At 43.5% G+C, this 26,722-nt stretch overlaps 1 protein-coding gene across 1 annotated transcript in view; it reads right to left on the reverse strand.

Moving 5' to 3' along the window:
- Nucleotides 1-26,722, reverse strand: part of PIP4K2A (phosphatidylinositol-5-phosphate 4-kinase type 2 alpha) — a 185,441-nt gene that overhangs the window by 35,453 nt on the left and 123,266 nt on the right. Inside the window, exons 2-3 of the mRNA XM_089693753.1 lie at nucleotides 14,979-15,076; nucleotides 14,729-14,825 (exon numbers count right to left, since the gene is read on the reverse strand). Of these exons, the coding sequence (XP_089549879.1) occupies nucleotides 14,729-14,825; nucleotides 14,979-15,076 (195 nt within the window). The remainder of the gene's footprint in view (nucleotides 1-14,728; nucleotides 14,826-14,978; nucleotides 15,077-26,722) is intronic.

A 26,722-nucleotide genomic window follows, 5' to 3' on the forward strand; every position in this document is an offset into this window, starting at 1 on the left:
GAAAGCTCCTGACCTCTGTTTGCAATCAGGAGCTTTTCGATCATGTGATAGCTGTGACAGCCAATCATCGCGGTCACACGATCAAAACCCTGACCAGCCTCCCGGCATCTAAAACCCCTTAAAGGACCAGGAGGTGCCAGCGCCAAGGGGTTAAACGCATTTGAATGAAAAAAAAAAAAAATCGCTGACAGGTAGGGTTTCTATAACAGGAAAGACTCTAGGTGTCTCTTCTGTCATAAATGCTTCTCCTGATGTATCAGCAGTAATGTACACAGAGCTGCGCATGCACAGTTCAGAGTACATTTGCAGCAGCACTCTGTGCTGTGATGTAATGACTCCTTTGCGCAGGAGTGATATCATTCTGTTCTGGCCATTCCAGCAGCCAAACAGAGCAAATATGGAAGGAAAACCAGGAGAAGATGGAAGTGCCTGGAATCAGTTGAAGCCCTGGAGGGCTTTGTTTGACAGGCACCTGCCATGATGTGCCAATATGCGGTGCAGAATAAGAAATAGTTCAAATCTTGTAATCCCCCCAAATCATTGGTGTCCCATTAAAGCGATTTTCTTTTATCTTGTAGACACAACAGACAGTGACAGGAAATGTTTCTAATGTAAGGGAAATGTCCTATTTCAGATAGCTCTCACTGGAACAAGTGTCCCCATTGGATTGAATTGTTCCCTTCTTCCTGTTATGGTGACAACTCAAAATTTTGGGTTTTACCTCAACTTTAGTCCCAGTGACAATCGTCACCTTAGAGAGCATGAATTTCCCTACTATGGACACAGACAGCAATAAAACCCTGACAAAGGGTCCAGCCCTTACAAACATAATAAAGGTCTGGATTTAGATACAATTTAACTATCAGTTTTAGGAACACTTGTACAAAAAACACTGCTGCCATTAAAGTTCATTTTCCAGCATCTGTATGGATTTGCAGTGAGAAGCATCTGGGTGTGTCCACTGTCCAATTTCCTTTACTTACAATTAGGCCTTCTCTACAACTACATCAACATGAAATGTCATGGCGGTTCCCTAGTCTGGAAGGATCTGCGATACCATCGTCAGGCTCATATGTCACAGCCTTCCCTTCACTTAATCACCAGTCCATGCTGTGTAACCACGGGCCCACCACTCTAATCTGTGTACAGGAATAATGAAAGATTTTCTGCTAAGCGGAGGCAAACAATACTTACAGCATGCCAATCTATACTCTGAATCATTCAGGAGCTATTGATGCATATCAAACTAAAATCTTTTGTGTCCTGTTAAAAATAGAGCACACAATCTTCTCTCCGAGTGATGATTCAAAGCCCGCAGTGTTAGAACCTGAGCCGCCCTCGGGGAAAGTGGAGTATAAATAGCACAATGGGCACCACGGAGGGAAAGGTGGATACAGCACCTGGTGAGCGTCTATTAGGAAGGAATGAAGCGGCATGCCTTGCCGCTATCGCGATGGGTCGCCGTGGGCTAACGCACACGGGTGTATTGGGGCATATGATGTACAATACAGATGTATCAGCACCCAGAGGTTTACTTAATTAACTTATTATTTACTTATTTAACTTAATGACACCAGTACATTTCACCACATTGTGAAAATTAGGACTTTTGGAAAATTCACCAGACATTGTGGGAAAATTAAATCTCTCAATTCCAGGGGGGAAGGTGAGAGGGAGGGAAGGTGGGAGAGAGAGAGAGGGAAGGTGGGGGGGGGGGGGGGGAGAGAGAGAGAGAGAGAGAGAGAGAGAGAGGGGGGGGGGAAGCGGGAGGGGGAGAAAGAGCAAGAAATGAAGGGAGAAGGGAGGGTGAGAGAGGGTGAGAGAGGGGAGAGAGAGAGGGGAGAGGAGAGAGGGAGGGGAGAGGAGAGGAGAGAGGGAGGGAGGGGAGAGGAGAGAGGGAGGGGAGGGGAGAGGAGAGGAGAGGAGGGAGGGGAGAGGAGAGGAGGGGAGGGGAGAGGAGAGGAGAGGAGGGAGGGGAGAGGAGAGGAGAGGAGGGAGGGAGGGGAGAGGAGAGGAGGGAGGGAGGGGAGAGGAGGGAGGGAGGGGAGAGGAGGGAGGGGAGGGGAGAGGAGGGAGGGGAGGGGAGAGGAGGGAGGGAGGGGAGGGGAGGGGAGAGGAGGGGAGAGAGAGGGGGGGGAGAGGAGAGAGAGAGAGGGAGAGGAGAGAGGGAGAGGAGAGAGGAGAGGGGGAGGAAGGGAGAGGGGGAGGAAGGGAGAGGGGGAGGAAGGGAGAGGGGGAGGAAGGGAGAGGGGGAGGAAGGGAGAGGGGGAGGAAGGGAGAGGGGGAGGAAGGGAGAGGGGGAGGAAGGGAGAGGGGGAGGAAGGGAGAGGGGGAGGAAGGGAGAGGGGGAGGAAGGAAGGGAGAGAGAGAAAGAGAGAGGGGGGGAGGAGAGAGAGGGGAGAGGGAGAGGAGAGAGAGATATGAGGGGAAAAGAGAGAGAGGGAGAGAGAGAGATAGAGGGTGGGAGAGAGAGGAGGAAGGGGAACGAGAGAGAGAGGGGGAGAGAGGGAGAAAGAGAGGGAGGGAGAGAGAGGGAGGGAGAAGGGCGTAAGAGAGAGAGAGGGGAGGGGGGGCGAGAGAGAGGGGAGGGGGGGCGAGAGAGAGGGGAGGGGGGGCGAGAGAGAGGGGAGGGGGGGCGAGAGAGGGGAGGGGGGGCGAGAGAGGGGGGGAAGAGAGAGGGGGGGCAGAGAGAGATGGAGAGGGGGGGGAGAGAGAGATGGAGAGGGGGGGAGAGAGAGATGGAGAGGGGGGGAGAGAGAGAGATGGAGAGGGGGGGAGAGAGAGAGATGGAGAGGGGGGGAGAGAGAGAGATGGAGAGGGGGGGAGAGAGAGAGATGGAGAGGGGGGGAGAGAGAGAGATGGAGAGGGGGGGAGAGAGAGAGGGGAGAGGGGGGGAGAGAGAGAGGGGAGAGGGGGGGAGAGAGAGGGGAGAGAGGGGGAGAGAGAGGGGAGAGGGGAGAGAGAGGGAGAGGGGAGAGGGGAGAGAGAGGGAGAGGGAGAGAGAGGGAGAAGGGAGGGGGGGGAGAGGAGAGGGGAGAGAGAAGGAGGGAGGGGGGGTAGAGAGAGAGAGAGAAGGAGGGAGGGGGGGAGAGAGAGAGAGAGAAGGAGGGAGGGGGGGAGAGAGAGAGAGAGAAGGAGGGAGGGGGGGGAGAGAGAGAGAGAGAAGAGGGAGGGGGGAGAGAGGAGGGGAGGGGGGGAGAGAGAGAAGGAGGGAGGGGGGGGGAGAGAGAGAGGAGGGAGGGGGGAGAGAGAGGGAGAGAGAGGGGGAGAGAGAGAGGAGAGAGAGGGGGAGAGAAGGCGGGAAGGGGGGAGAGAAGGAGGGAAGGGGGGGGAGATAAGGAGGAAGGGGGGGGGAGAGATAAGGAGGGAAGGGGGGGAGAGAGATGAGGGAAGGGGGGGGAGAGAGATGAGGGAAGGGGGGGAGAGAGATAAGGAGGGAAGGGGGGGAGAGAGATAAGGAGGGAAGGGGGGGGGAGAGAGATAAGGAGGGAAGGGGGGGGAGAGAGATAAGGAGGGGGGGGGAGAGAGATAAGGAGGGAAGGGGGGAGAGAGAGATAAGGAGGGAAGGGGGGGAGAGAGATAAGGAGGAAGGGGGGAGAGAGATAAGGAGGGAAGGGGGAGAGAGATAGGATAAGGGGGGGGGAGGGAGTAAGGGGGGGGAGAGAGAGATAAGGAAGGAAGGGGGGAGAGAGAGATATACATTTCCAATCCATTCTTTCAGGGATTACGCAAACGAGTCTGGGATTACGGAACACTTTGGCGCGTGGCATGCAGTTTAATTTCACGTAGTGCATTTGTCAATGCAGCACAAGAAAATGTACACAGATTTGCAACAAAATTCCACATGTGCTTACAATGCACTTTCATAGAAATTATAGCAATGAAATAGGTTTGAAAATGAACCCCACACAAAAAACAAACATTAACACCCCCCCCCCCCCCCCCGAAGCGATGTACAAAACACACACAGGATATTTCACATGCACCAACACATGTAAGTATTTCAGAAGTAGTACAATGGAGTCAGAATGTTCAAAAACTACACAGAATTATGATTTCTGTACAGGCTCCTGAAGTATAAATCTGGTAATGACTTTAATTTGATAGAATTACAAGCACTCTGTGGGCAGAAGTGGTACAATTCAATGCAGGGCTCGCTCATAGCCCATTTATAACATGTGCAAAACAAAGGTATTGGCCAACCAATCATATATTATCTCCCATCTCGCCTGGACTAGACGATCTGGAAGATCTGCTTTTATAGCATTGCATTACTTCACTCCACATATATGGCGACTGCAGCCGTCTCACACTTGACAAAATACAATCTTAAGTCGCTACCGCTAGGATTTCAGCTTTGTGGCAAATGTGTCTTTAATTACCCTTTCTGGAATTGTATGCCATTTTCCTGTGATTACTGACATTAATTATGCTGAAACCATGTGTTGTTTAATCAGTATTCAGATCTATGACAACACCGGCATCCTAATAAACACAACAATCTATTATTACAGACAGCTCCCTTTCCAGCACAGCGGATTAGCATCATATATGGTAAAGATATTTATTTTTCTGCGTTATTTCCCCAACTGTTATACGATGAGGCAGAACAATCAGTAAACCAAAGGACACCCACAAGCAATTTTTTTTCTTTTGTCAATATTTACAGCCATGGTGGTCAACTTGCCTAAAATTGGGGCCTCAAGAGCAGCTCCTGATCCCACCAAAAGGTCACACTACAAGAGATGTAAAAAAGTGAGGAGAAATTACAACTCCTGACCAACCCAGGTGAATAAACAATAAAGAGCGGTCTCAGCCTACATGTCTCCACCAAACCGCCCACCGGAGCCTAGTCATAGGGTCCCTATGTCGTTTATTCACCTGGGCTGGTCAGGAGTAGCAGCCATCCTTTCCTTGTTACATTTACTAGCTGGATTGGTATCAGGACAAGCCTGGACCCCATGCTCTGGGACAAAGGGATATGCTTTCACCTCTACTATGAGTGGTGCAAAAGCAATCTAACATTACAAGAAGATGGTCAGAGACTCCAGAGATATCCTGATAGAATGAGATTCTTATTCTTGTGTAAAAGCCTTGTGAATTAAGCCTAATGATTGGAGACACAGTGCATGAGATTGCCAGAGATCACTATATCCGCCCCTTTATAAATCAGTGCTTCCACGACTGTGCTCCCTACAGCCCCCTTAAGACTTACTTGCGCCACATTTGATATTTCACTCAGCAAGATCCAAATAACCAAACCATTTATTCACTAGAAGCTAATATATATACATCCTTCACTGGTTTGAGTAAACACCGAAAACACAGACTACTGTCAGCCATATTAGGAGCCAAAAGGCCACAGGTTGGGACTGAGGGATTTACAGAACCCAATGTCATATGTGAACTATTCAGCTTTATTTTTTTTTTTTTTAAATTTAAATATATTCAGCTTTAAACAGGTCAAATCTGCGCTTGGTCTGGGGACAGTTCTCAAAGTTTTACTGAGGCTGCCCCAATCCAGATGCACCATTTCCATTGTTGTATTAGAAAAGCGTTGATTCAAAAATCCAAACAGAAAATAATAAACTATGTACGATAAGAGTGATTTTAAGTGAGTTTGACCTTTTTTTCTGCCTCTAAATGCCCCCTCCATGTTAGCCTATGTGTTCATGCACACAGATGTTTAAAGGAGCTTGGAGGCCGATGAAAAAAGTAAAACACTTGTGTGTTCAGGAGAGTTTGGGCAGAAAAAAAATCTAAGTGTGGTGTGCTGGATGTCCGAAATGTCATCAACTCTGTTTTTTACATTTTGGAAACAGCCAAAATTCACAGTGTGCCAAGTCAGGGGAATAAGGTGGTTGATCAAGTTTTTTTGGAATTCTGGGAAAAGGAACTTGCAAAAACTTGACATATGTGCAGGAGCATTGTCGTGGCAGAGAATCTATTCGTCAGGTTAGAGTTCCAGTCTTTTCTTCCAGATTCTGGGAACATTTTAATTTTCCAAATTTGCATCCGTCCTTTGCTTTTTTGGTTGCTCTCTTTTTTGCGTCATCGTGGACATCTTCCTGAGCCTCCTTAAACCGCCTATGCCATTCAAAAACACTTGATTTCTTCATGGAATGTTCACCATAAGCCTGTTGTAACAGAGCTAAAGTTTCACTCACACCTTTGCAAAGCAAAATTCGATATTTGCTGCTCCAGATTGCGGTCACTCATTTTCCACCAACAGAGCAACACACACATGTGGTTTCCTCTACTACTACTACTTCGTAAAGACTGAGTCAACTGAAGGAAACTTTTAGTGTAAATTTACAAATACAGTGCCTTGAAAAAGTATTCATACCACTTGAAATTTTCCACATTTCGTTATGTTACAACCAAAAATGGAAATGTATTTTATTGGGATTTTATGTGATAGACCAACACAAAGCGGCACATAATTGTGAAGTGGAAGGAAAATGATAAATGGTTTTCAACATTTTTTAAACTTCAATATCTGAAAAGTGTGGCGTGCATTTGCATTCAGCCCCCTTTACTCTGATACCCCTAACTAAAATCTAGTGGAACCAATTGCCAATCAGAAGTCCCCTAATTGGTAAATAGATTCCAGCTTTGTGTAATTTAATCTCAGTATAAATACAGCTGTTCTGTGAAGCACTCAGAGATTTGTTAGAGAACATTAGTGAGCAAACAGCATCATGAAGGCCAAGGAACACACCAAACATGTCAAGGATAAAGTTGTGGATAATTTTAAAGCAGGGATAGGTTATAAAAAATATCCCAAGTTTTGAACATTTCATGAAGCACTGTTCAATCCATCATCTGAAAATGGAAAGCGTATGGCACAACTGCAAACCTACCAAGACATGGCCGTCCACCTAAACCGATAGGCCGGGCAAGGAGAGCATTAATCAGAGAAGCAGCCAAGAGGCCCATGGTAACTCTGGAGGAGCTGCAGAGATCCACAGCTCAGGTGGGAGAATCTGTCCACAGGACAACTATACTATAAGTTGTACACAAATCTGGCTTTTATGGAAGAGTGGCAAGAAGAAAGCCATTGTTGAAAGAAAGTCATAAGAAGTCCCATTTGCAGTTTGTGAGAAGTCATGTGGGGGGACACAGCAAACGTGGAAGAAGGTGCTCTTGCCAGACGAGACCAAAATTTAACTTTTTGGCCTAAAAGCAAAACGCTATGTGTGGAGGAAAACTAACACTGCACATCACCCTGAACACACCATCCCCACTGTGAAACATGGTGGTCGCAGCATCATGTTGTGGGGATGTTTCTCTTCAGCAGGGACAGGGAAGCTGGTCAGAGTTGATGGGGAGATGGATGGAGCAAAATACAGGGCAATCTTAGAAGAAGACCTGTTAGCGAGTCTGAAAAGACTTGAGACTGGGGCGGAGGTTCACCTTCCAGCAGGACAACGACCCTAAACATACAGCCAGAGCTACAATGGAATGGTTTAGATCAAAGCATATTCATGTGTTAGAATGGCCCAGTCAAAGTCCAGACCTAAATCCAATTGAGAATCTGTGGCAAAACTTGAAAATTGCTGTTCACATATGCTCTCCATCCAATCTGACAGAACTTGAGCTATTTTTCAAAGAAGAATGGGCAAAAATGTCCCTCTCTAGATGTGCAAAGCTGGTAGAGACATCTCCAAAAAGACTTGCAGCTGGAATTGCAGAGAAAGGTGGCCCTACAAAGTATTGACTCCGGGGGGGCTGAATACAAATGCCGCCACACTTTTCACAGATTTGTAAAAAAAAATGCTACATGGAAAACGCTGATAATAGCATTTTTGTGCCGGCTTGTACAAGCAGTTTAAGAACGTTAGCTGCGTTATCTGCGTTTTTACAGTACACAGAGTAAAAAAAAACACTTGAAAAAATCTGTTAGGAGCGTTTCCTAGATTGTAAGCTCTAACAAGCAGGGCCCTCTGTTTCCTCTTGTACCAGATTGTATTGTAACTGTAATGTCGGCCTTCATTTTGTAAAGCGCTGCGCAAACTGTTGGCACTATATAAATCCTGTATAATAATAATAGTAGCGTTTAAAAGCATTTAAAAGCATTCAGCATTTTTTTTTCTTTTTTTTCTGCTGGGAAAAAAGCTGCCAAAAAAACTCGACAAAACACATTTTGTTTCTGCTCCTAAACGCTGACGCTTGAAAAACACTTCTAGCGTAAAATAGTGTGCAAGAACATATAGGATAAAACTATTAGCTTCTAGAGGCAGGAAAAAAAAAATGCCGATAATAGCTTCGAGGAGTGTAAAAACCGCTAGTGTACATGGAGCCTCACAGTAATAAGCCCTCATTGCTCACTTGACGTTTTTACAGCGGCTGTTTTTGGTGTTTGACGTTTTTTTCTACAAACTCCCCAGCATGTTATCGTATGTGTCCATGCACACATAGGCTGTAATCAACGGTTTTTGGCTGGAGGAAAAAAAAAAACAAAAAAAAAAAAACACAGATCTAGTGGGGTTTTAGAGAAGTTTTTTAGCTGTAAAACCGCTCTAATGCTGAAATACGTATTTGGATGCTTTTGGTAAAAAAAAAAATATATATATATATTTTTATTTTGGTAAAAAAAAAAACACAAATGCGGGAAATGCTAAAAAACTCATGTTTTTAACGTGACTTTACACAGCGAATGTTACCAGTGTTATAAAAACGTCCCGTGTGCATGAGGGTTAATGCTCCTTGATTATGCCTGTGGCCATCACATTATATTGTATCTGTCAGTGCTGAATGTGAGGTTTTTAATTCTGGCATTTTTATGTAGATTTTATATTGTGTTAGTATTAGGTTTACTATGTGTAATAATGTTTAGGATAATGTTTAGAGGAAGTGGTATAATACTTGCATTTTTGTAGCTTGACTGTTATTTTTCAGATCGATGTTAATTATTCTATGCAGTGTTTTAATAGAATGGTATAGTTTATTACAGTATAGTATTACTTTAGTTTTAATTTGGCTTTATTTTCAATTCATGGACATTGTATATAGTAAACTTGCCGTTATTGGTAATTGTATTGTTTGTTATTGTTTTGTTTCCGTCTGTTGTTGTGATTTTGTTTTGTCTTTATTAATCCCAATGGGAAATGATTGAGATCCTGTTACATTTAACAAACCATTCTGAATCCTAAAATGGTAGATTTTATTTTCTGGTACATTAGTGTCTGAAAAGGCATGCGGTTATTTTTAGGTCCATGAAATTTCAGCACTATCAGTTTTTAACACATCTGTTACACATTTATCGTTCCTAAAAACTGAATGAATCAAACCTGAAACAGTATCAGTAACTTTAGTTCTTTTTTGTAATCCCTAAAGCTTGCCTTGGCAGTGAATACATAACCTTTAGCTTTAAAGCAGTAATAAACCCAAAACCAAAAAGGTTATATATTCCAGCTCACCATTCATTAGATGTGGTGACTGCATTAGTTTTCTTTTTTAGGCTTTTCCCCCCTCTATTTTCACCTGGTCAGTAACACACCTCCTGTATTGTGAGGTTCAGAATACTCCTGGTTTGTCTGCACGTTGCATGTGCATGTTTGGCTGGGTCTGAGTCGCCTATATGCATTACACACGCGGTTTACACTGGTGTCAGTCTGGACACCTTGCTTGTAAGTGCATTTCTATATTAAAGTTTGATGCTTTTTAAAACATACTGCACCATGATTGTTCACTTTTTTCTTTTGAGTGACGGTCTGATCATCTCTCAGTTTGGATACTAAATCACCTTTGGAGTGGATTTTCAACTTTGCAGCACATCTGTTGGAGTTCATCCCTCATTTCTTCAGTGTTGTTGTCACCATATTATTCATTTCTCCCAGAACAAGTACTATATGCTGGTTTTTCAGCAATCAGCATATTACTCTGGTGAGTTCTATTTAACCATTTTTGGCGGTGGATTTACTTGGTGATGAATTATTTTGGACATTATTGATTATTTGAACTTTTGGACTTTCATTTTTGCTGGATTTTATTTTGATTTAAAATATTGTTTCTTATTGTTTTGTTATTTATTTTCTTGTTATACTTTTGCATGTATTTAAGCACAACCTATTTTTTTGAAGTTTTGTATATCCTATAAGTTTATAGGCTAGGTTTTGCAGCTTACCGTTTTATATAATTTCCGTGGCGCTGGTTCTTTATTTATATACACCTCCTGTATTAGAGTGTTCCCACTCTGGATGAAGGAGCCCAGGGGGCAGATTTTGGGGACTGTCAGATGGACTAGCAGATGAAAATACACTGACAAACTGAAGACAAAGTCCAGCTAATACTTACAAAGTTACAACATTTTTTTTTCCTTTTGGGATAAAGGTTTTAACTGCTTGCAGATGGCGCACTGTACATATACTGCTACAGTGTGGGTCTGCACTGGATCACATACATGTGCATGATCCAGCTTTTCCAGGTAGGGGGTGCGTGCATTAGCCGCCCTCGGCTCTGCTGTCATTCACTACAGCACAAGTCGATCAGCGGGGCCCAGCCAATGATCTATGACAGATTGGTACACAACACAGGCCTCTCAAAAAACGGCACAACGCTGCTGTCTGTACTCTCCCTGCAAAACAGAGAATAAAAACTGGCACATTGCTTAGTAAAAAGAGCACATACTAGGCACACAGTCAACCCTTTGGATTGCCCCTAAATGTTAACCCCTAAGAGACATATTACTAGTATAGTACTGTTCACTGTATTGGTGTCAGTGACAGTTAGTTCCCACAAAGTGTCAATTAGTGTCAGATTGCCCACCACACTATACACCGCAGAACACCGCCATTACTAGTATAGAATAAAAATTCCAGTATAATGTATATACCATAGTTCATAGACATATCTTTCACACAAACCAATAAACACTTATTGAAATTTTTTTTTTTTTACCAAAGACATCTAGCAGATGCATTTTGGTCTAAATTTCTGAAGAAATTAGATTTTTTTTTTTTACATTTTATATTGGATATTTTTTATAGCAGAAAGCAAAAAATATTTTTTTTCCAAATTTTCAATCTTTTTTTCCTTTATATAATAGAAAAATTAAAAATCCAGCGTTGATCAAATACCAACAAAAGAAAGCTCCATTTGTGTGAAAAAAATGACAAATTACATTTGCGTACAGTATTGCATGACCACGCAATTGCCAGTTAGTGTAGCGAAGTGCCGAATAGCAAAAAATGGCCTGGTCATGAAGGGGGCTCTCAAACTCTAAACTCAGAGCTACTGCATCAGGGGAGAGAGAGCATATAAAGGTGGCTGAATCAGCAAAACAGCTCACTCCTGTGATAGTGGAGGTGAGTAGTAACAACTAGGCCTCTCTTGGCAATATCCTGGGAGTATCCCAGTCAGGCTTCAGGAGGTACATAAATGGCCTACACCTATAGAAAGCACATCATACAACTTAAGACGAGCTTGTAAACCGCAAAAAAAAAAAAATCTTCACCCTGCAAGTTAAGAGCATAATGAGTTTGCATACATCCACATACTAGCATTTTATGACAGACTGAAAACGAAGACAGAAAACGAAGCCCTCCAGCAGCATGCTGTCACCGCTGACATGACACGGCTTCCATCTTCACCCTGTCTTCCTTCTGGGTTCGCGGGCTCCAGCAGCTTGAATGGCCGAGCGACGAATTCACTTCCACGCATGTGTGCAGGAGTCGTGGTCAAGGCACAGCTCTCTCAATGGGTGGCATGCGCAGTGCGCATGCACTGGTGATGTCATTGGCTGCTACTAAATATCTCCTAAACAGTGAAGGTTCAGGAGGTATTTACTGTACCTACAGAAGTCTTATTATAGGCTTACCTGTAGGTATAAACGGGACTTTACCACCACTTTAAGAAAAAAAAGAGGAAAGCTGCCATCTTGGCCTTTGTTGGATCTCCAGTGATCAGCTATGACACCAGCAATTTGAGGTCTTGACAGTTCAGTTGAGAGCAGACATAAGCTCACAGGCAATCTTGACAGTTATCACCAGAGGCAAGCCTTGAACCTACATCAGTATGTTTAGTTCCACATTGGTCTAATGGGTGGTATATAGGTATAAGCACTGCAGTAGCTAAGTGTTCTTGCATGGCAGACCACTTACTGTTATCTCACATATATATTCTTATTATTAGAGCCAAATTTACCACCCTAACTCCTCCCACAGTTTTTACACTACATAAACAGGAATATACCGAAACGCGCGGATTGTTCCCAATTGGTGTGCTATTACTTTGTGGAACGTTTCGCTGAATGGTTCACGAAATATCTGCGTTTTTGTGCTGAAATTGGTCCCATATGAATGAATGGCAGAATGTTCAAAACTAGAGTGGGAGCTGACAAAAGTTAGAGTGTGAGCTGAAAAATCAGGACATGATTTCTAAACTGCCATCACTCCCTTTCAAGCCCACCTACACATATCTTATATCAAAACGTTCAGCTATCCCTGCTGCCACTAAAAATGGCTAAGCCATAGTCCTGATAGTTTTCACAATATGACCATTTGTTTGCAACTCACGCCGCCCATTGACATTCATTGAAAATCCACTCTAGCCACCTCAAATTTGAAGGGCAATTTCTAAGCTGCAACTGTGCCTTCATTTGTAATATTTTAGAGACATACTATGCATCAAAATGTAGGCCTGGATCTTGTGATTCTCACAATATAAAGCTCTTCGGTGTAGGATTTATAATTTTTAAACTACAACCGTTTGAAAATGGCAACTGCCAGTGAAGTGAGCAAGTTGGAGCAGTTTGTTTTTAACCGCTCTTCTCTGCCCTTGCTGTAGAGTGAGTTGCCATAGGAACCCAGGTGTGTGAGCAGGCAGCAGAGTGGAGGTAAGAACACTTCACACAATTTCTCCAGAAATTGTATCTTTTCTAGTTACCGTACTAATGTTGTTTCTTCTTCTCCCCATGCTTTTCACTTCCTCCACAGGAAAAGAAATATGTCTACACACATCTCAGAGATAAATTAATGCTGAAATTGCTGCCCTCTAAAAATGTACACAATGTCATTTCAAAACAGCTGATCTCCCATCTCAAAAGTACACAGATAACGGTCACATCCAACATCCAGAAATGAGAACGGATTGGTTTACACAGTTATATGAGTTTTAAAAAATAAATTTGACCAATAGCAAAATACTGAGCTCCTTGAATGTAAAGCTGAATTTCAGGTATGCTTTTTTTCCCTGAAGTTATACTGGTCCAGCTTGGACCATACCTGGCCGATCCATGTGGAAGCAAAGAATCACTGTAGTACTCTAGATCCCGTGCCAAGCAGCGGCCTTGCTGCATAGTAAGAGGGCACCCACTCAGCACGGGGGTCATAAAGAGAACCGTGTGTTTGCTCAGTGTCTTGTGATTGGACAAGATGGAGATTGTGACATTGACACCCCGCCACCTTATGCAAACAGAGACCACTTGGCACTCATTGACTAAATGCAAAGTGTTCTTTGAATAGCGCCACGTGAGACCTAAAAGATAGTAAGGATCACTTGTGCTGGCTATTCCAGGGATTCTCAGCTTCCACAGGGGTCGGCCAGGTATGGAATATGTATACTTACATTGTGCCCTGAAGTCTCAGACATGTGTTAAAGGTTTCAGTTACATGGCTTAACATATTTGTTGTCAAATCACATAGGTAGAGAAATTAAAACTGGGTGACGTGTTAACTAGTTGTGGAATGCTCCACACAGATATACTGCTTCCGGGGTGACCGCTCTGCACTGGATCACGTATTGGATACATGATCCAGCCTTTCCGGTAAGGGGCGCAACACGCCCCTGCTTTCCCAGATATGCTGTGATTTGTTACAGCACAAGCCAATCAGCGGTCCCGGCCAATGATTTATAGAGCGTATGACAGAAGAGAGCTCTGTGATTGTAAACACAGAGCTCTGTCCTGACAGGGAGTAAAAAACTGGCACATCCCTTAGTAAAATCAGAACACTGTAAACACTTCACACTTGTTAGGCACACAGCTAACCCTTTAATTGCTCCCTTTCCAGCCAGTGTAATTAGTACAGTGTCAGTGTATAATATTAGCACTGATCACTGTATTAGTATCACTGGTGATGTCAGTGGCAGTTAGTCAGTTCCCACAAAGTGTCAATGTCAGATTGCCAGCCATACTATCACAATCCGACTATAAGCCACTGATCGCCACCATTAGTAGTATAAGAAAAGATAAATAAAAATTCCAGTATATTTCCTACAGTTTGTAGACACTATAACTTTCACGCAAAGGAATTCATTTACGCTTACTGGATTTTTTAACCAAAAATGTGTAGCAGAATACATTTTGGCATACATTTTGCTAAGAAATTAGATATTTTACATTTTTTTATTGGATATATTTTATAGCAGAAAGTAAAAAAAAAAATATTGTTTTTCTCAGAATTTTCACTCTATTTTCATTTATATATCAAAAAATAGAAAAAACCCCAGTGGTGATCAAATACCACCAAAAGTAAGCTCTATTTGTATGCAAAAAATTAAATAAATTTAATTTAGGGTACAGCATTGCATGACCGTTCAAATGTCAGTTTCAAGTAATGCAGGGCCACAAAAAATGGCCTAGTCATGAAGGAGGTAAAATCTTCCAGAGATCAAGTGGTTAAAGGGCCCAAACCCTATTTGGTGAAGATTCCTCCAGTTTGACATTAATGTCTAAAGAGGAAGAGCAGAAAGCAAGAAAAGCAAGGATAAATTGAAGTTTTCCTACCTGAAAATCTTGATCATCGATTCCAAACCTCTCTCTCAGATTACGGAAGACCATGGGGCAATATTCCTTAAACTTAAAGTGACTGGGCATATTTTCTCTGAAAAACAAAAGTAACAGACCTTAGACTGCGCATGTAAAGCCAATCCCACTCAATCCCCATCTACAAGCATTGTGATATTTATGTAGGACATCTCTGGGACTACAAATGTCCATAAAATACTTCCCTGCACTGTGACAAGGTGTTACTTACTTGTTAAAAAGGTGATTGTCCACCTTGATTTTCGAATAAGCTTTGAAGTCATCGGGCATTAACATAATAGGTATTTGGACATGACTGAGTTCATTGATCTGTAATAAAAGAAAAATACATGTTAGATCCGTTGGAGGAAAAGGTACAATTCTGCATCAGTGAAATGTGGACTACTAGGGCTTCCTAAAAAAAAAATAAAAATTGAAGTTTAACTTCACCTGAAAAGTGAAGTTACGTTATTCTCCTGCTCTCCGAGCGGAAGATGGCTCCTCCACCCGCAACCTCCTGGGATACGTCACATATCCCTGGAGACTGCGGGACCATTGAGAAAGCACAGTGCGTCCAGTGCATGTGCAATGGGAAGCCAGCTGTGAAACACAAGGAAGTCAAAGCCAGCTTCCCACAAGCAAGATGGTAGCGCCGGGGACCCGAAGACTGCCGAAGAACCGACACTGGGGATGCAAACATCCCCAATAAGGGTTTAAGGCTCTGCCCTATGAAGTCTCACTGCTATTGCTGCATTTTCACAAATTAAAACCTCATCAGGGTAAAGGAGGACTCCTGCCCACCCTGAATGGGAATGGTAGGTTGGAGAGCCAAGCAAGTAAGCGATTCAGTACGATATTGTTCTTTATACAAAAATGCATAAGGTCCCATTTGCGCATCTTCATGCAACTTCCGGAACCTCCATGATCAGACCACCTGCCTAACAGAAAGCAGAATGCACATATTTTTAAGTCACAGCTCCCAGTCCAGCTGGACTTCCTGGTCATCCTTCTGCAGCAAAGATAAACAGGATGCAATAGAAGTGCGAGGCAGAGAAAATAGCGTCTCTGGACTTTCTCAATATCCTGGAAGTGAGCCCGGGGCAGCGGCTTCCAGTGAATTCTGTAACTGGATACAACAAAACTGAGTTCTAACAATGGGGGGGTTGGGGGAGAAGTGTCTGTGCTGCTCCGAGTGACCAACCAGAGCTCAGCTCACGTTTTCTGAATGGCAGTAGATAATAGAGCAAGAGACAACAACCTGGAGTCATCCTCGTGTGGTGGACCTAAAGGTGTGTGGACCCAAAGCTCTGAGATCTCAGCCATGAGACATACAAGGATCTACCAGGTGCTTCCAAACAGCTTTCCTTAGATTACATTTTTAAACAAAGGACTTAAAAAGGCATAAGATGTTACATGATAGAGCCAAATGTGTGAAAAAATCAAATTTATTTTTAGTTAATGAACGGGGCCTTCTGATTTCTCCTGTATTGTAACTGTACTGTCGCCCTCATGTTATAAAGACCTGCTCAAACGGTTAGCACTATATACACCCTGTATAATAATAATAATTGTACAAAGACATTTTATTTGACTCGTTTTTCCAAATGGACTCTCAGAGGCACAAACTGTTTTCTTCTATTTAAGATTTACTAAATCCAGGACCCTGCATTCACTATATCTGGTCTCCCACAGTACACAGAACATGGAAATGCTTTTATTTTAGTAAATATAAACTGCTAAATACCTTTTGTCATCAGCAGTATATAACAGTCTTTTGACTTTTCAGTGTCTGGCCAAACACTGGTAAAAGCTTGCAGCAGGAGATTTCATTCTGCTCTGACTGTTCTATGAGGCTGCATGACCCCTGACCCTCTGTCTGGACTATGCTGATTGGCCCTGTGCTGATCACATGCACCCTCCAGAACAAAAAAAAAATCTAGCCATACACACTAAACTGAGCATGTGCAGTGACTTCAAGAGCTCTGTACTATCAGCAGATGGATTGGGGGCAGTGGAAGGAGAGGATCAGAGAAGACAGGATCAAATGGCTTTTTTACTTAATGCAGAATATTAACCCCTTAGGTTCCACAGTGAGTATAACAAACATGCTTTACTGCATATACAGACTGAATTTACTGATGTGGGTTTTAGTACACTTTAAATAAAGAAAAGATGGGGCACATTCACAATTCCACCTTGCAGGATCACATGCAACAAGTGTTTCTGTACCATTCATTTTAAACACCTCAACAAACGAAGGCAATGCGCCTGCATTGTAGCATTCCATGAGGCACAGTAGTGCATTGCCCTAGAATAAAAACGTTCTTGTGTGATTTTCAGCATGGTAGGGTGCAAGGACAGCCCAATCATTTTGCCAAATCATGCAACTATGTCAACAATGGGACATAACACATGAAAAGATGGTAAAGGGCCCTAAATAACAAACACCACCAAAGTAAAGCTTGCAGTCACTGGTCTGGATCACGGTTTCCATCCCCAGAGGGACATGTAAGGGTGGATTCAGACAAGTTCAAACCTACTGGGGGTGGTGATTTGGGGTTGATAATTTGTAAAAATTACTTGTTAGCACCTTCAGTAAACATGTAAATCCACTTGTTGATCACTATAGGCTGGATAAGGAGATAGCATAGTGAAAGCTGCCTACCTGGAGGCTCATATTGGGCAAGGGCTCAACACCCAGATTTATTTATTGAAGGTGTTGTGCAGTTGTAGAAGATTTGTAGAAGATTTATTAGGATACTGCAAAACCGTAATCCAGTGTAATCTATGATCAAAACATCGACTGCCATTAGACATCACCCTACCTCCACCTGGTGGGCAAATACGGTGCTGCTTTGTGACCATATAGCTCACAAAAGCTCTGTGAGAGTTGGGTTTCATCTGTTGAATGGCAGTCTTCAAAGAACCGTAGACAACGTACAGAACTACACCTTGCACTGTATTATAAGGGGCGGTGCGATAGTTCGGTTCTCTTCAAGTGACAAAATACATTTCTCCTAATCAGATAGCAGATTAATACTGGTATTGCAACCAAATAAAGCAGATCTAATTAATTTATTATTTATTACAAGTACTTGTATAATGCCATCAATTTACGCAGCGCTTTACATATATATATTATATTCACATCAGTCCCTAACCCTCAAGGGGTGTACAATCTAAGGTCCGTAACTTACATTCATACATACACATACTAGGGCCAATTTAGACAGGAGCCAATTAACCTACCAGCATGTCTTTGGAGCGTGGGAGGAAACCGGAGTACCCGAAGGAAACCCACACAGGCACAGGGAGAACATGCAACCTCCAGGCAGGTGGTGCCGTGGCTGGGATATTTTGTAATACTCTGTATGTCCTGTATTCTTTTCCTGAAATGTTCAGTAGTTTGTAAGTACAGCATTTTTGTTTAGTAAAGCAAATCATATTACTATATTACAAAGGATTCTTTTAATTTTTTTCTTGCTTTTGATGCAAAGAACCTTAAAAGACACAAAGCTGAACTCTATATAATCCTTTGATATGGAAATGCTGACTCATTCAACGGATGTGCAATTTGTAGTGACAGGTCCCCTTTAACTATACTGCACCAAGAACCGTGGTATAACCGGGGACTCACAAAAAAATTCACTGGTATGAAGTGCCCATGATGATGGATTCCAAACAGGTTTTACTTTTCCGACTGGAGTGTTTAAAAAAAGAAAAGCTTAAAAATAAGCCTCAGCGGCATTCTTCAATAGGAAGCCATCACCAGTGCCGCACACGAGGCTAAGGAGCAGTCCAGGGCACAGTAATGTACAAGCTATGTTGCCACGTGGCATTAATTGCCTGAAACACAAAGCGAACTTGTTTTTGTTTCCTCCCTGCGAGGATGATAATGTGAAATGCTACAAGTTATAAATCCAGTAACAAAAGAAGATATCAGATTAGCAATGGAAACTTCATTGGATAGCCTTGCCCAGGCTAAGTGATAACCAACCCCGCCGCGGTGCCATATCAGACCGGAGACATGTGCCCGCTGCCAAGTACACTTCAAACCGCTCCAAAGCTTTTCTTGTGTGCCAAAGACTAACGCAGCAAACTGACTTCCAGATTATCAAAACTCCCAGCCCTGCTGTGGAAGGAGAGCTTGTTCTGTACATCAGGAAGAACTCCAATCTTAAATAAACCCAGGATAAGCCCTGGTTCACATCTATGCGGCCGTGCGGGCTGCGTTTTGCACAGGCACGAGAGCCCATTCATTTCAATGGACTCCCGTGCCCCATGAGATGCACAGAAGAAGTCCCTGCACTTCTTCCGAAAATGCAACCCGCACGGGAACCTCGGTTCCCAGAATAATTGCGTTTTCCAGTGCGGGCGGCGTGCCATTAGAAATAATGGCACCCGCCCACGGGTCCGCATTTCTCTGTGCGGGTGGTGCGGCTGCACGGATTTTCGTGCGGAACTGCAGCGGCACCACCTGCACAGATGAGAACCTAGCCTAAGAACTGATAATCAGGACCTGCTGCACTCACTAAGGCTCCATGCACACGCGGTGTTTTAATAACACTGGTAACGTTAGCTGTGTAAAGTCACGTTAAAAACATGAGTTTTTCAGCGGTTTTGTATTAGCGTTTAGCGCAGTTTTTCGTGTTTGTGCTTTTTTTTTACCAACAAAAAAAAATTATTTTTAGTCAAAAAGACTTCCAAAAATGCTGGTTTGCCACAATTTACTGTGTTTAGCCACGTTAAAGCGTTTTTACTGCTAAAAAAAAAAAAAACTCTTCCAGAAGCCCACTAGTCCTGGGGGCTTTTTCCAGCCAAAAATCGTTGATTCCAGTCTGTGTGTGCATGGACACATAGGATAACATGCTGGGGAGTTTACTGGCTGTAGAAAAAAAAAAATATCAAAAGCCAAAAACAGCCGCTGTAAAAACATCAGACACTCAAAGAAGGAGCAGATAGAATCTGGAACAGATGTGCATGGTGACCAATCAGCTTCTATCTTCTACGCGTTTAGTTAGCCCTGGTTCACACTGACGCGGTGCGGAATTTGCAGCGTTTTCTGTGCGAATTCCACGCCGCATCAGAATCGCACCCCGTTCATGCAAACCGATGCAGGTGTGTTAACACCCCGAAATCGGTCCGCAAAACGCGGTGCGATGTGCAAAATCGGATCGCATAGGTGTGAATACCCATGCGAGCCGATTCTAGTGCGGACCCAAAAAAGGGTCCTGCACCTTTTTGGTGCGGGTAGAGTGCCAATAAAGCCATACAAAATGTATGGCTCCAATCGCACTGCATACAAATTGCATGTGATTTGCACAGGGATGCGGTGCGGTTCCTGCTCGAATCACATGCAATGTACCGCAACGCATTAGTGTGAACCCAGGCTCTGGCTCCATTCACATCTGAGTGATGCTCCCTACACACTGCACATTTTTGCAGCAGTGACACAAATGGAGAGAGAACGAAGAGTGCGCAGACTCTGGTGCAATACCCTTTATTTTACAATAAAAACTAGATAAAAGTGTACTCACAAGGAAAAGCCAATCCGAGCTCATCAATCACTCCCCATCACGGTACTATGCACCAAAATCTTTGCATCGCCCTTGGTAGGTGCTCCAGCTGACAGTGAGGATATGGTAGCAGTCCTCGTCCAAATGTCACTGCTTTTGGAGCAGTACCAATTATCCGAATGCACCTCCCCCCACTTCAAAAACACACCACAGAAGCTAATGCACTAAAGGTCGGCACTGAGCCATGTGCGTTTTGTGACGCACTTTTTTTGCGGTTTTTGCACATTTTGTCGTACATTTTCCCACAACTGCCATCCGTGTTTGGAGTGCCATTAAGAAAAATAGTTTTTTTGTGCATTTGTGGAAACAAGGGCAGAAAAGCACATTTCCGCCTGCGTTTCTGCTAGACCCAGTTGTGAAGAGAGCCTAAAGCTCTGAAAATGAACGATAAAAGCCGATCGGTCTCCATACACAATTGCTCCAGTTTTGGTCAATTCCCCACAATGATTTTTTTGCTCATTTAGCAGATATGGCTGTCCCTATATACATACAAGGCATTTTTTAAACATTCCCATAGCTTTGGTTCACATATATTTCGCGGATTTGCACACATTCACCGTGGGTATATCATTTGAATGTGCTGCTGTACCCGTGAGAAATGTAAGGAAAGAAGCTCCTGACTTGCTGCAACTAACAGCATGGTGCTGCGGAACCATGCAGTTTAGCCTGTACAAAACGTGCAGCGGGTGCCAATGCCTTACAAACTAATGGCACCTCCTGCATGTCTGCTAAAGCGCAGTGCGTTTCTGTGCAAATCGGGAACACGCCTGATTATGCACACGTGCCTGCCACATTATTGTGAACCTAGTGTAAACCGACGCATACCAAAGCGTCAAAAAATTTGGTATGATCACAAAGGTTTTGATTACTACGTGCCTTGAGATGGTTAAATGAACTGTCAAACTCGGCAAATGTGGAACATCCATCATGATCTCTAGTAATAAAAACATGCTGATATAAAAAAATGAGATTATATAAACCTGGACAGGAAATACAGGCCTTTTTAAATGAACTGAACAATGGAAAGCATGACACTTCCAGAAGTGAGAGAGAACAATTGTCCCAGATCTGCTCTCTCAGTGCTCAGCTGTGCCAGTCGGCAGCTGTATCCCTGCTGATATTATTCCCTCCCAATGATTAATTACATCCCTTAAACTGTCATTAAACTAATTAACAAAACACAAATATCTCCAGCGTGGATGTGTACCGCAAAGACGGAACGGTTGGATTTGTGATGAATCCACTGCGAAATATTGCTGCAGAGTGTATTTTGTGAGGACTAACAGGGACTGAGGAGTTATTTTGTATGATGAACCACACTGCAAACAAACGGATGAGACCCGAGATAAAACCTGATCACAGATAAGGAAACTGTTAGGGCTCATGTACACGGGGCGTTTGGAAAAACCTTCTGAAAGATGGAAACTGACTGCTGGAAAACGTAGGTTTAAAAAAAGTCAGTTTAGCCGCGTTTGCATACCGTGTTTATGAGCGTTTGTGTTTAGAACCGTTTTTAAAAGATAACCTCAGGAGACCTTCCCAAATGCCCAGAATGCACTGAAAAACAGGAAAAAATTAACTATTTCAGACATTTTGAGAGGAATAGAGAGAGCAGAAGCAGAGAGAGCAGTATGTGTTGAGATGACCTGTCTTTTCTGGTTGTATTCACTATGGATCCCATCATGAGCATAATGCGGCACGTTCTACCATTTTTTCCTTCACGCGAAACCTGGAACTGACTGCGCTGGTGTACCGGGTTCATTTGAATACATGGAAAATGCTTTGCATGCATTTCTGATGATGAAAAAAGGCTCTGCACAGCATCTGGATATGGAACAGTTAAACGCTTCTAAACAAGGTCAAGCGCGTTTACAAGTGTTTGGCATTTGAAACGCTGGTAAAATCTACTCCTGAACACAAGTTTGGTGCGTTCAAAAAAACGACTGTAAACTCAACTGCCTGTAAACGATGATGTGTACATGGATACACAGGGAAAACATTAGGGAGAGTTCAGGGGCTGCTGAAAAAAATGCTGAACAGCTCCTGAACGTCAGTTTAGCAGCTGCAGTGTACATGAGCCCTTACAGTATAGAGCAGTTCCCGACGCAGTATTTCAGAAAAGACCACTTGGAGGATAGGACTGAATTCCAGGTATGACCTGTATTGTACAGTTACATTGGTCCAGCCTGGCACAATAGAAGTATGATGGGCTGCTGCAAATAGTTGTAGTAGTTGGCACTACTACATTGATAGCTGCCATCTTCCAGGTCATGCTCCGGTTTGGTGGCTTCCCTCTACACACTGGCCACAGGGCCTCACTTGTTTGACACTGCCACCATTCATAGAACACCTTTTATTTCTATCAATGAATACATGGTGATTGGACGAGGTGGAGATTGTGATGTCACCATCCCTTCTCATCCAATTAGAAAACACCTTGTATACATTTGTAAAAAACAAAAAAACAAAACAAAAAAAAAAAACAACAACTACAAAGCATTTTATGAATAACAGCATTTGCAAGCAGTCCCCTATGTTCTGTGTGCAGAGGGGGAAGCCACTCACATAGGAACTGAAAGATCACCATAACCACCTCAGCTCCAGACAGTTTTATTTTGCTATACCACACTGCGCTACTTTAACTGGTAACTGCGCAGTCATGCAATACTGTACCCATACGAAATTTATAGTAATTGTTTCACACAAATAAAGCTTTTGGTGGTATTTGTTCACTGTTGTTTTATTTATTTATTTGCAATATAAACGAGAACAAAATAATTTTTGAAAATAAAAAAACTTTTTTTTTCTTTCTGCTATAAAACATACAATTAAAAAACAAAAATCTAAATTCTTTATAAATTTTGGCCAAAACATATTCTGCTACGTGTCTTTGAAGAAAAAAAATCCCAATAAGTGTTTGGTTTCCGTTAAAGTTATAACAAATTATGGTATATATACTAGAATTTTAGGACGGTGATCAGCGACTTGTAATGGGACTGCGGCGGGTAATCTGACATTAACTGCCACTGACATCACTGGTGATGTTAATACAGTGATCAGTGCGAATACTATACACGGTCACTGTACTAATGACACTGGCCAGGAAGGGGTTAACATCTAGGGCAATCAAGGGGTTAAATGTGTGCCTAACACTGTGTAATGTGTGTAAAGTGTGCTGCTTTTACTAAACAATCTCCAAGTTTCTCATCCCTGCTTTGCAGATCGCACCTTCTGTACAGAGTCTGGTGTCATTTGCACAGAGCTCTAGGCTGTGATTGTACATGGCCGATCAGCAGGTGCTGGCCGGGAATCATTGGCTGGGACTTGCTGACAGCAGGGGGTGTTGGCACGCGCCCTAACCCGGAAGTGGCCAGCGATGTACCCGTACGTCGCTCTGCCTACAGTGGCTGCCTGTCCGTAGTACATTGCAGGTAGGCAGTCCTAAACTGGAAAACCATAGCAGCACCAGCTACAGTTTCCCTAGCAGCCCATTAGATATGAATTATGCTGGCTTACATTGTGCCAAGCTGGACCAATGTAACTATGTAATATAGATCATACCTGGAGTTCAGCTTTAAGTCATGGTAACATGCTACTTCAGTTCACAAGAGATCGCAGCCATCATAGTCACTTCAAGGTGTAAACCCCAAACCACCAATCAAAAAACAGCAAGAATTCAAGAAAATCAAGAATTGTGGTCCAACAAAAAACATTTTTCCAGCATTCAATGACATTAGCGGTTTCATTTCCTCATACAACATGCTTACACAGTCTCCCTGCCTGAAGTTGGAGCTGCTATCATGCAATTCATTTAAATCCTAAGCCATGGGTTGGCTGGGTCTAGCCTTTTACAGTATATGCCTCTAAGGTGGTATAACGCCCAACACAGGTCACAAATATGAAGTCAGATAAGCCGGCCATACATGGATCTAAATTGGAGCAGTTCAGCAGGGACCAGCTGAATTTTGATCCATGTATGGGCAGGGTAGTTGTGCATGAATCAATCTACTGATCGACTGCTGTACAACTACCCTGTTGCAACATTTCTGCTTGATCAGTGCTGTGGCTGGTCAGTGTATTCTGATGGCAGGGAAGTCTCCCCACTGTCAGAATACAAAGGCTTAGTGGGGAGGATTCCCCCACTGGTTGAACAAAAAAAAAAAAATGAATCAACTACAGGGTGCCATAGACATTGTACCAACTACCTCCATTGTGCTCCCTCTACTTTCCTGCTACAGAAGTTACAATATGACTGTGCAGTCTAATAGGCACCACAGTTAAAGGATAATTTCACCTTTTGTAGCGTTACCCTCATATTTGGAGTTTAACATGTAACATGTTACTGTGCAGCAGCTGGCCTCTCCCTTGAATGAAGTCCCATCTTCCATCGCAGCTGACAGCATGTAGTTTTCAGTGAACTACAAGAGCACTGATGAGCGCCCTTGTAGTTCACTTACTCTTCCTGCTCTTTAGTAACTGGGCAATAGATAGTGGTTATGCTGTACTAGCAGAGTCGGCCTATTCCCATCACTCACTAGTGTGTGCATACACCAGTGAGAGACTGAGCCTTTCTTTGCACACAGGGTGCTGGGAGATTGAGTCACTGAGTCTTGGGTTCTGAGCTGGGGAAGACCTGTTGTCATGCGTGCCCACATCAGACAGGACCTGATCATAAGGACTGAACATTCTGAGACAGCTGACCACCAAGTGTACTGGACTGGACCCATTGCATACCAGAAGTGGTGAGCAGATCTACCAAGTTTAATCCCATACTAGCCACAGTTAATGCCAAGTGAGACTGCTCATTACTTAACAGCCCATCAGCCATCCACTGTGTACAGTTTTAATGGGACAGCTTCATGTGCACCACCTTAAAGATGGGCCCCAACTATGGCTGGTTTAGTACTGTTAAAATAGGCACCAGGTACTTTATAGGGACCTCCTTGTCACAGGAACGCATAGCACACACCCACTACTAGGGCTGAAAGCATAGTGTGCCCTAGAGGACATTCATTTTTGATTTGGTTAACGCTGATACTTTCAACCCTGTTCGCATTGGGTAAAATGCAGTTCAGTTGATTACCATGGTAAGGGTCAATGCTCGTAGGTTTACCGATTCATACATTGTCTAACTTGCCGTACCATAATACATCTAATTAATCTACCACAGAGTTTGCTTGTGGGCTATCTCCTGTTTAATGTAGAATGGTAGCATGCTAACATTTAGGCTAGGTTCACATCTGTGCAGGTGGTGACGCTGCGGATCCGCACGAAAATCAGTGCAGCTGCACCACCCGCACAGAGAAATGCGGACCCGTGGGCGGGTGCCATTAGTTCTACTGGCACGCCGCCCGCACTGGAAAACTCAATCATACTGGGAATTGAGGTTCCCGTGCGGACTGCGTTTTCAGAAGAAGTGCAGGGACTTCTCTACGTGTCGAAAATCCACCCGCACAGAGAATTGTGGACCTGCCGGCGGGTGCCATTAGTTCTACTGGCACGCCGCCCGCACTGGAAAACTCAACTGTACTGGGAACAGAGGTTCCCGTGCGGGCTGCGTTTCCAGAAGAAGTGCAGGGACTTCTCTACGTGTCACGGGGCACAGGAGTCCATCCAAATGAATGGGCTCTCGTGCCCATGCAAAACGCAGCCCACACGGCTGCATATATGTGAACCAGGGCTCAAATTGCCCAGGTATGTCAGTGGGGACCAAGCAGCTTAAAATGTCAGGGCAAAACATAGAACCCACCATACCAAGCAGCTCCCGTGGAGGTAGCGCTATACTTTGAATGTAAAAATCAAAGTGTAGTGCTAACAAAAGTGGGAAATGGTTAAATCAATGGGTTTAATTCCACTTTAACATTAAGTTAAGGTGATTTATGTTCAGCCATTCAACTATTTTTTTTAATCTCACTCGGATGAAAATAAATGTACAAATAAGGATCCTTATCCTGGAGGTAGCTTTGTGAATTGAGCCTCTGATCAGTTATAACCAGGGGCGGACTGACAACTCATGGGGCCCCCGGGCAATAGGGGATCATGGGGCCCCTGTGTCCTTGCCCACACTCAAAAATGCCTATGAAAGGTACCAAGGGGCATCTCATTGGGCCCCCTACTGTCCCCGGGCCCTCGGGCAGTGCCAGAGTTCCCAAATGGTCAGTCCGCCCCTGGTTATAACATCCTGATAAAAAAATCGCTAAAATACAAGCGATGTGATAATTACTTGCTGTTATTTCATGGATGAACTGACTCCATTTTGCATATGGCTAAAAGGAGTGTTGGGAATTTGGGATTTCAGAAGAAACCAGAACATGGAGTTCATATAGATAATGAGAAGACAGCTTAGATGACACATTCAAACTGGTTCCAATGCTGAATAAACTGTACAAGAAAGACAAGA

This window comes from Staurois parvus, unplaced genomic scaffold (genome assembly GCF_062004578.1).
Source record: "Staurois parvus isolate SC_StPar_1 unplaced genomic scaffold, SC_StPar_1.0 ptg000636l, whole genome shotgun sequence".
In the NCBI taxonomy this organism is placed as follows: domain Eukaryota; kingdom Metazoa; phylum Chordata; class Amphibia; order Anura; family Ranidae; genus Staurois; species Staurois parvus.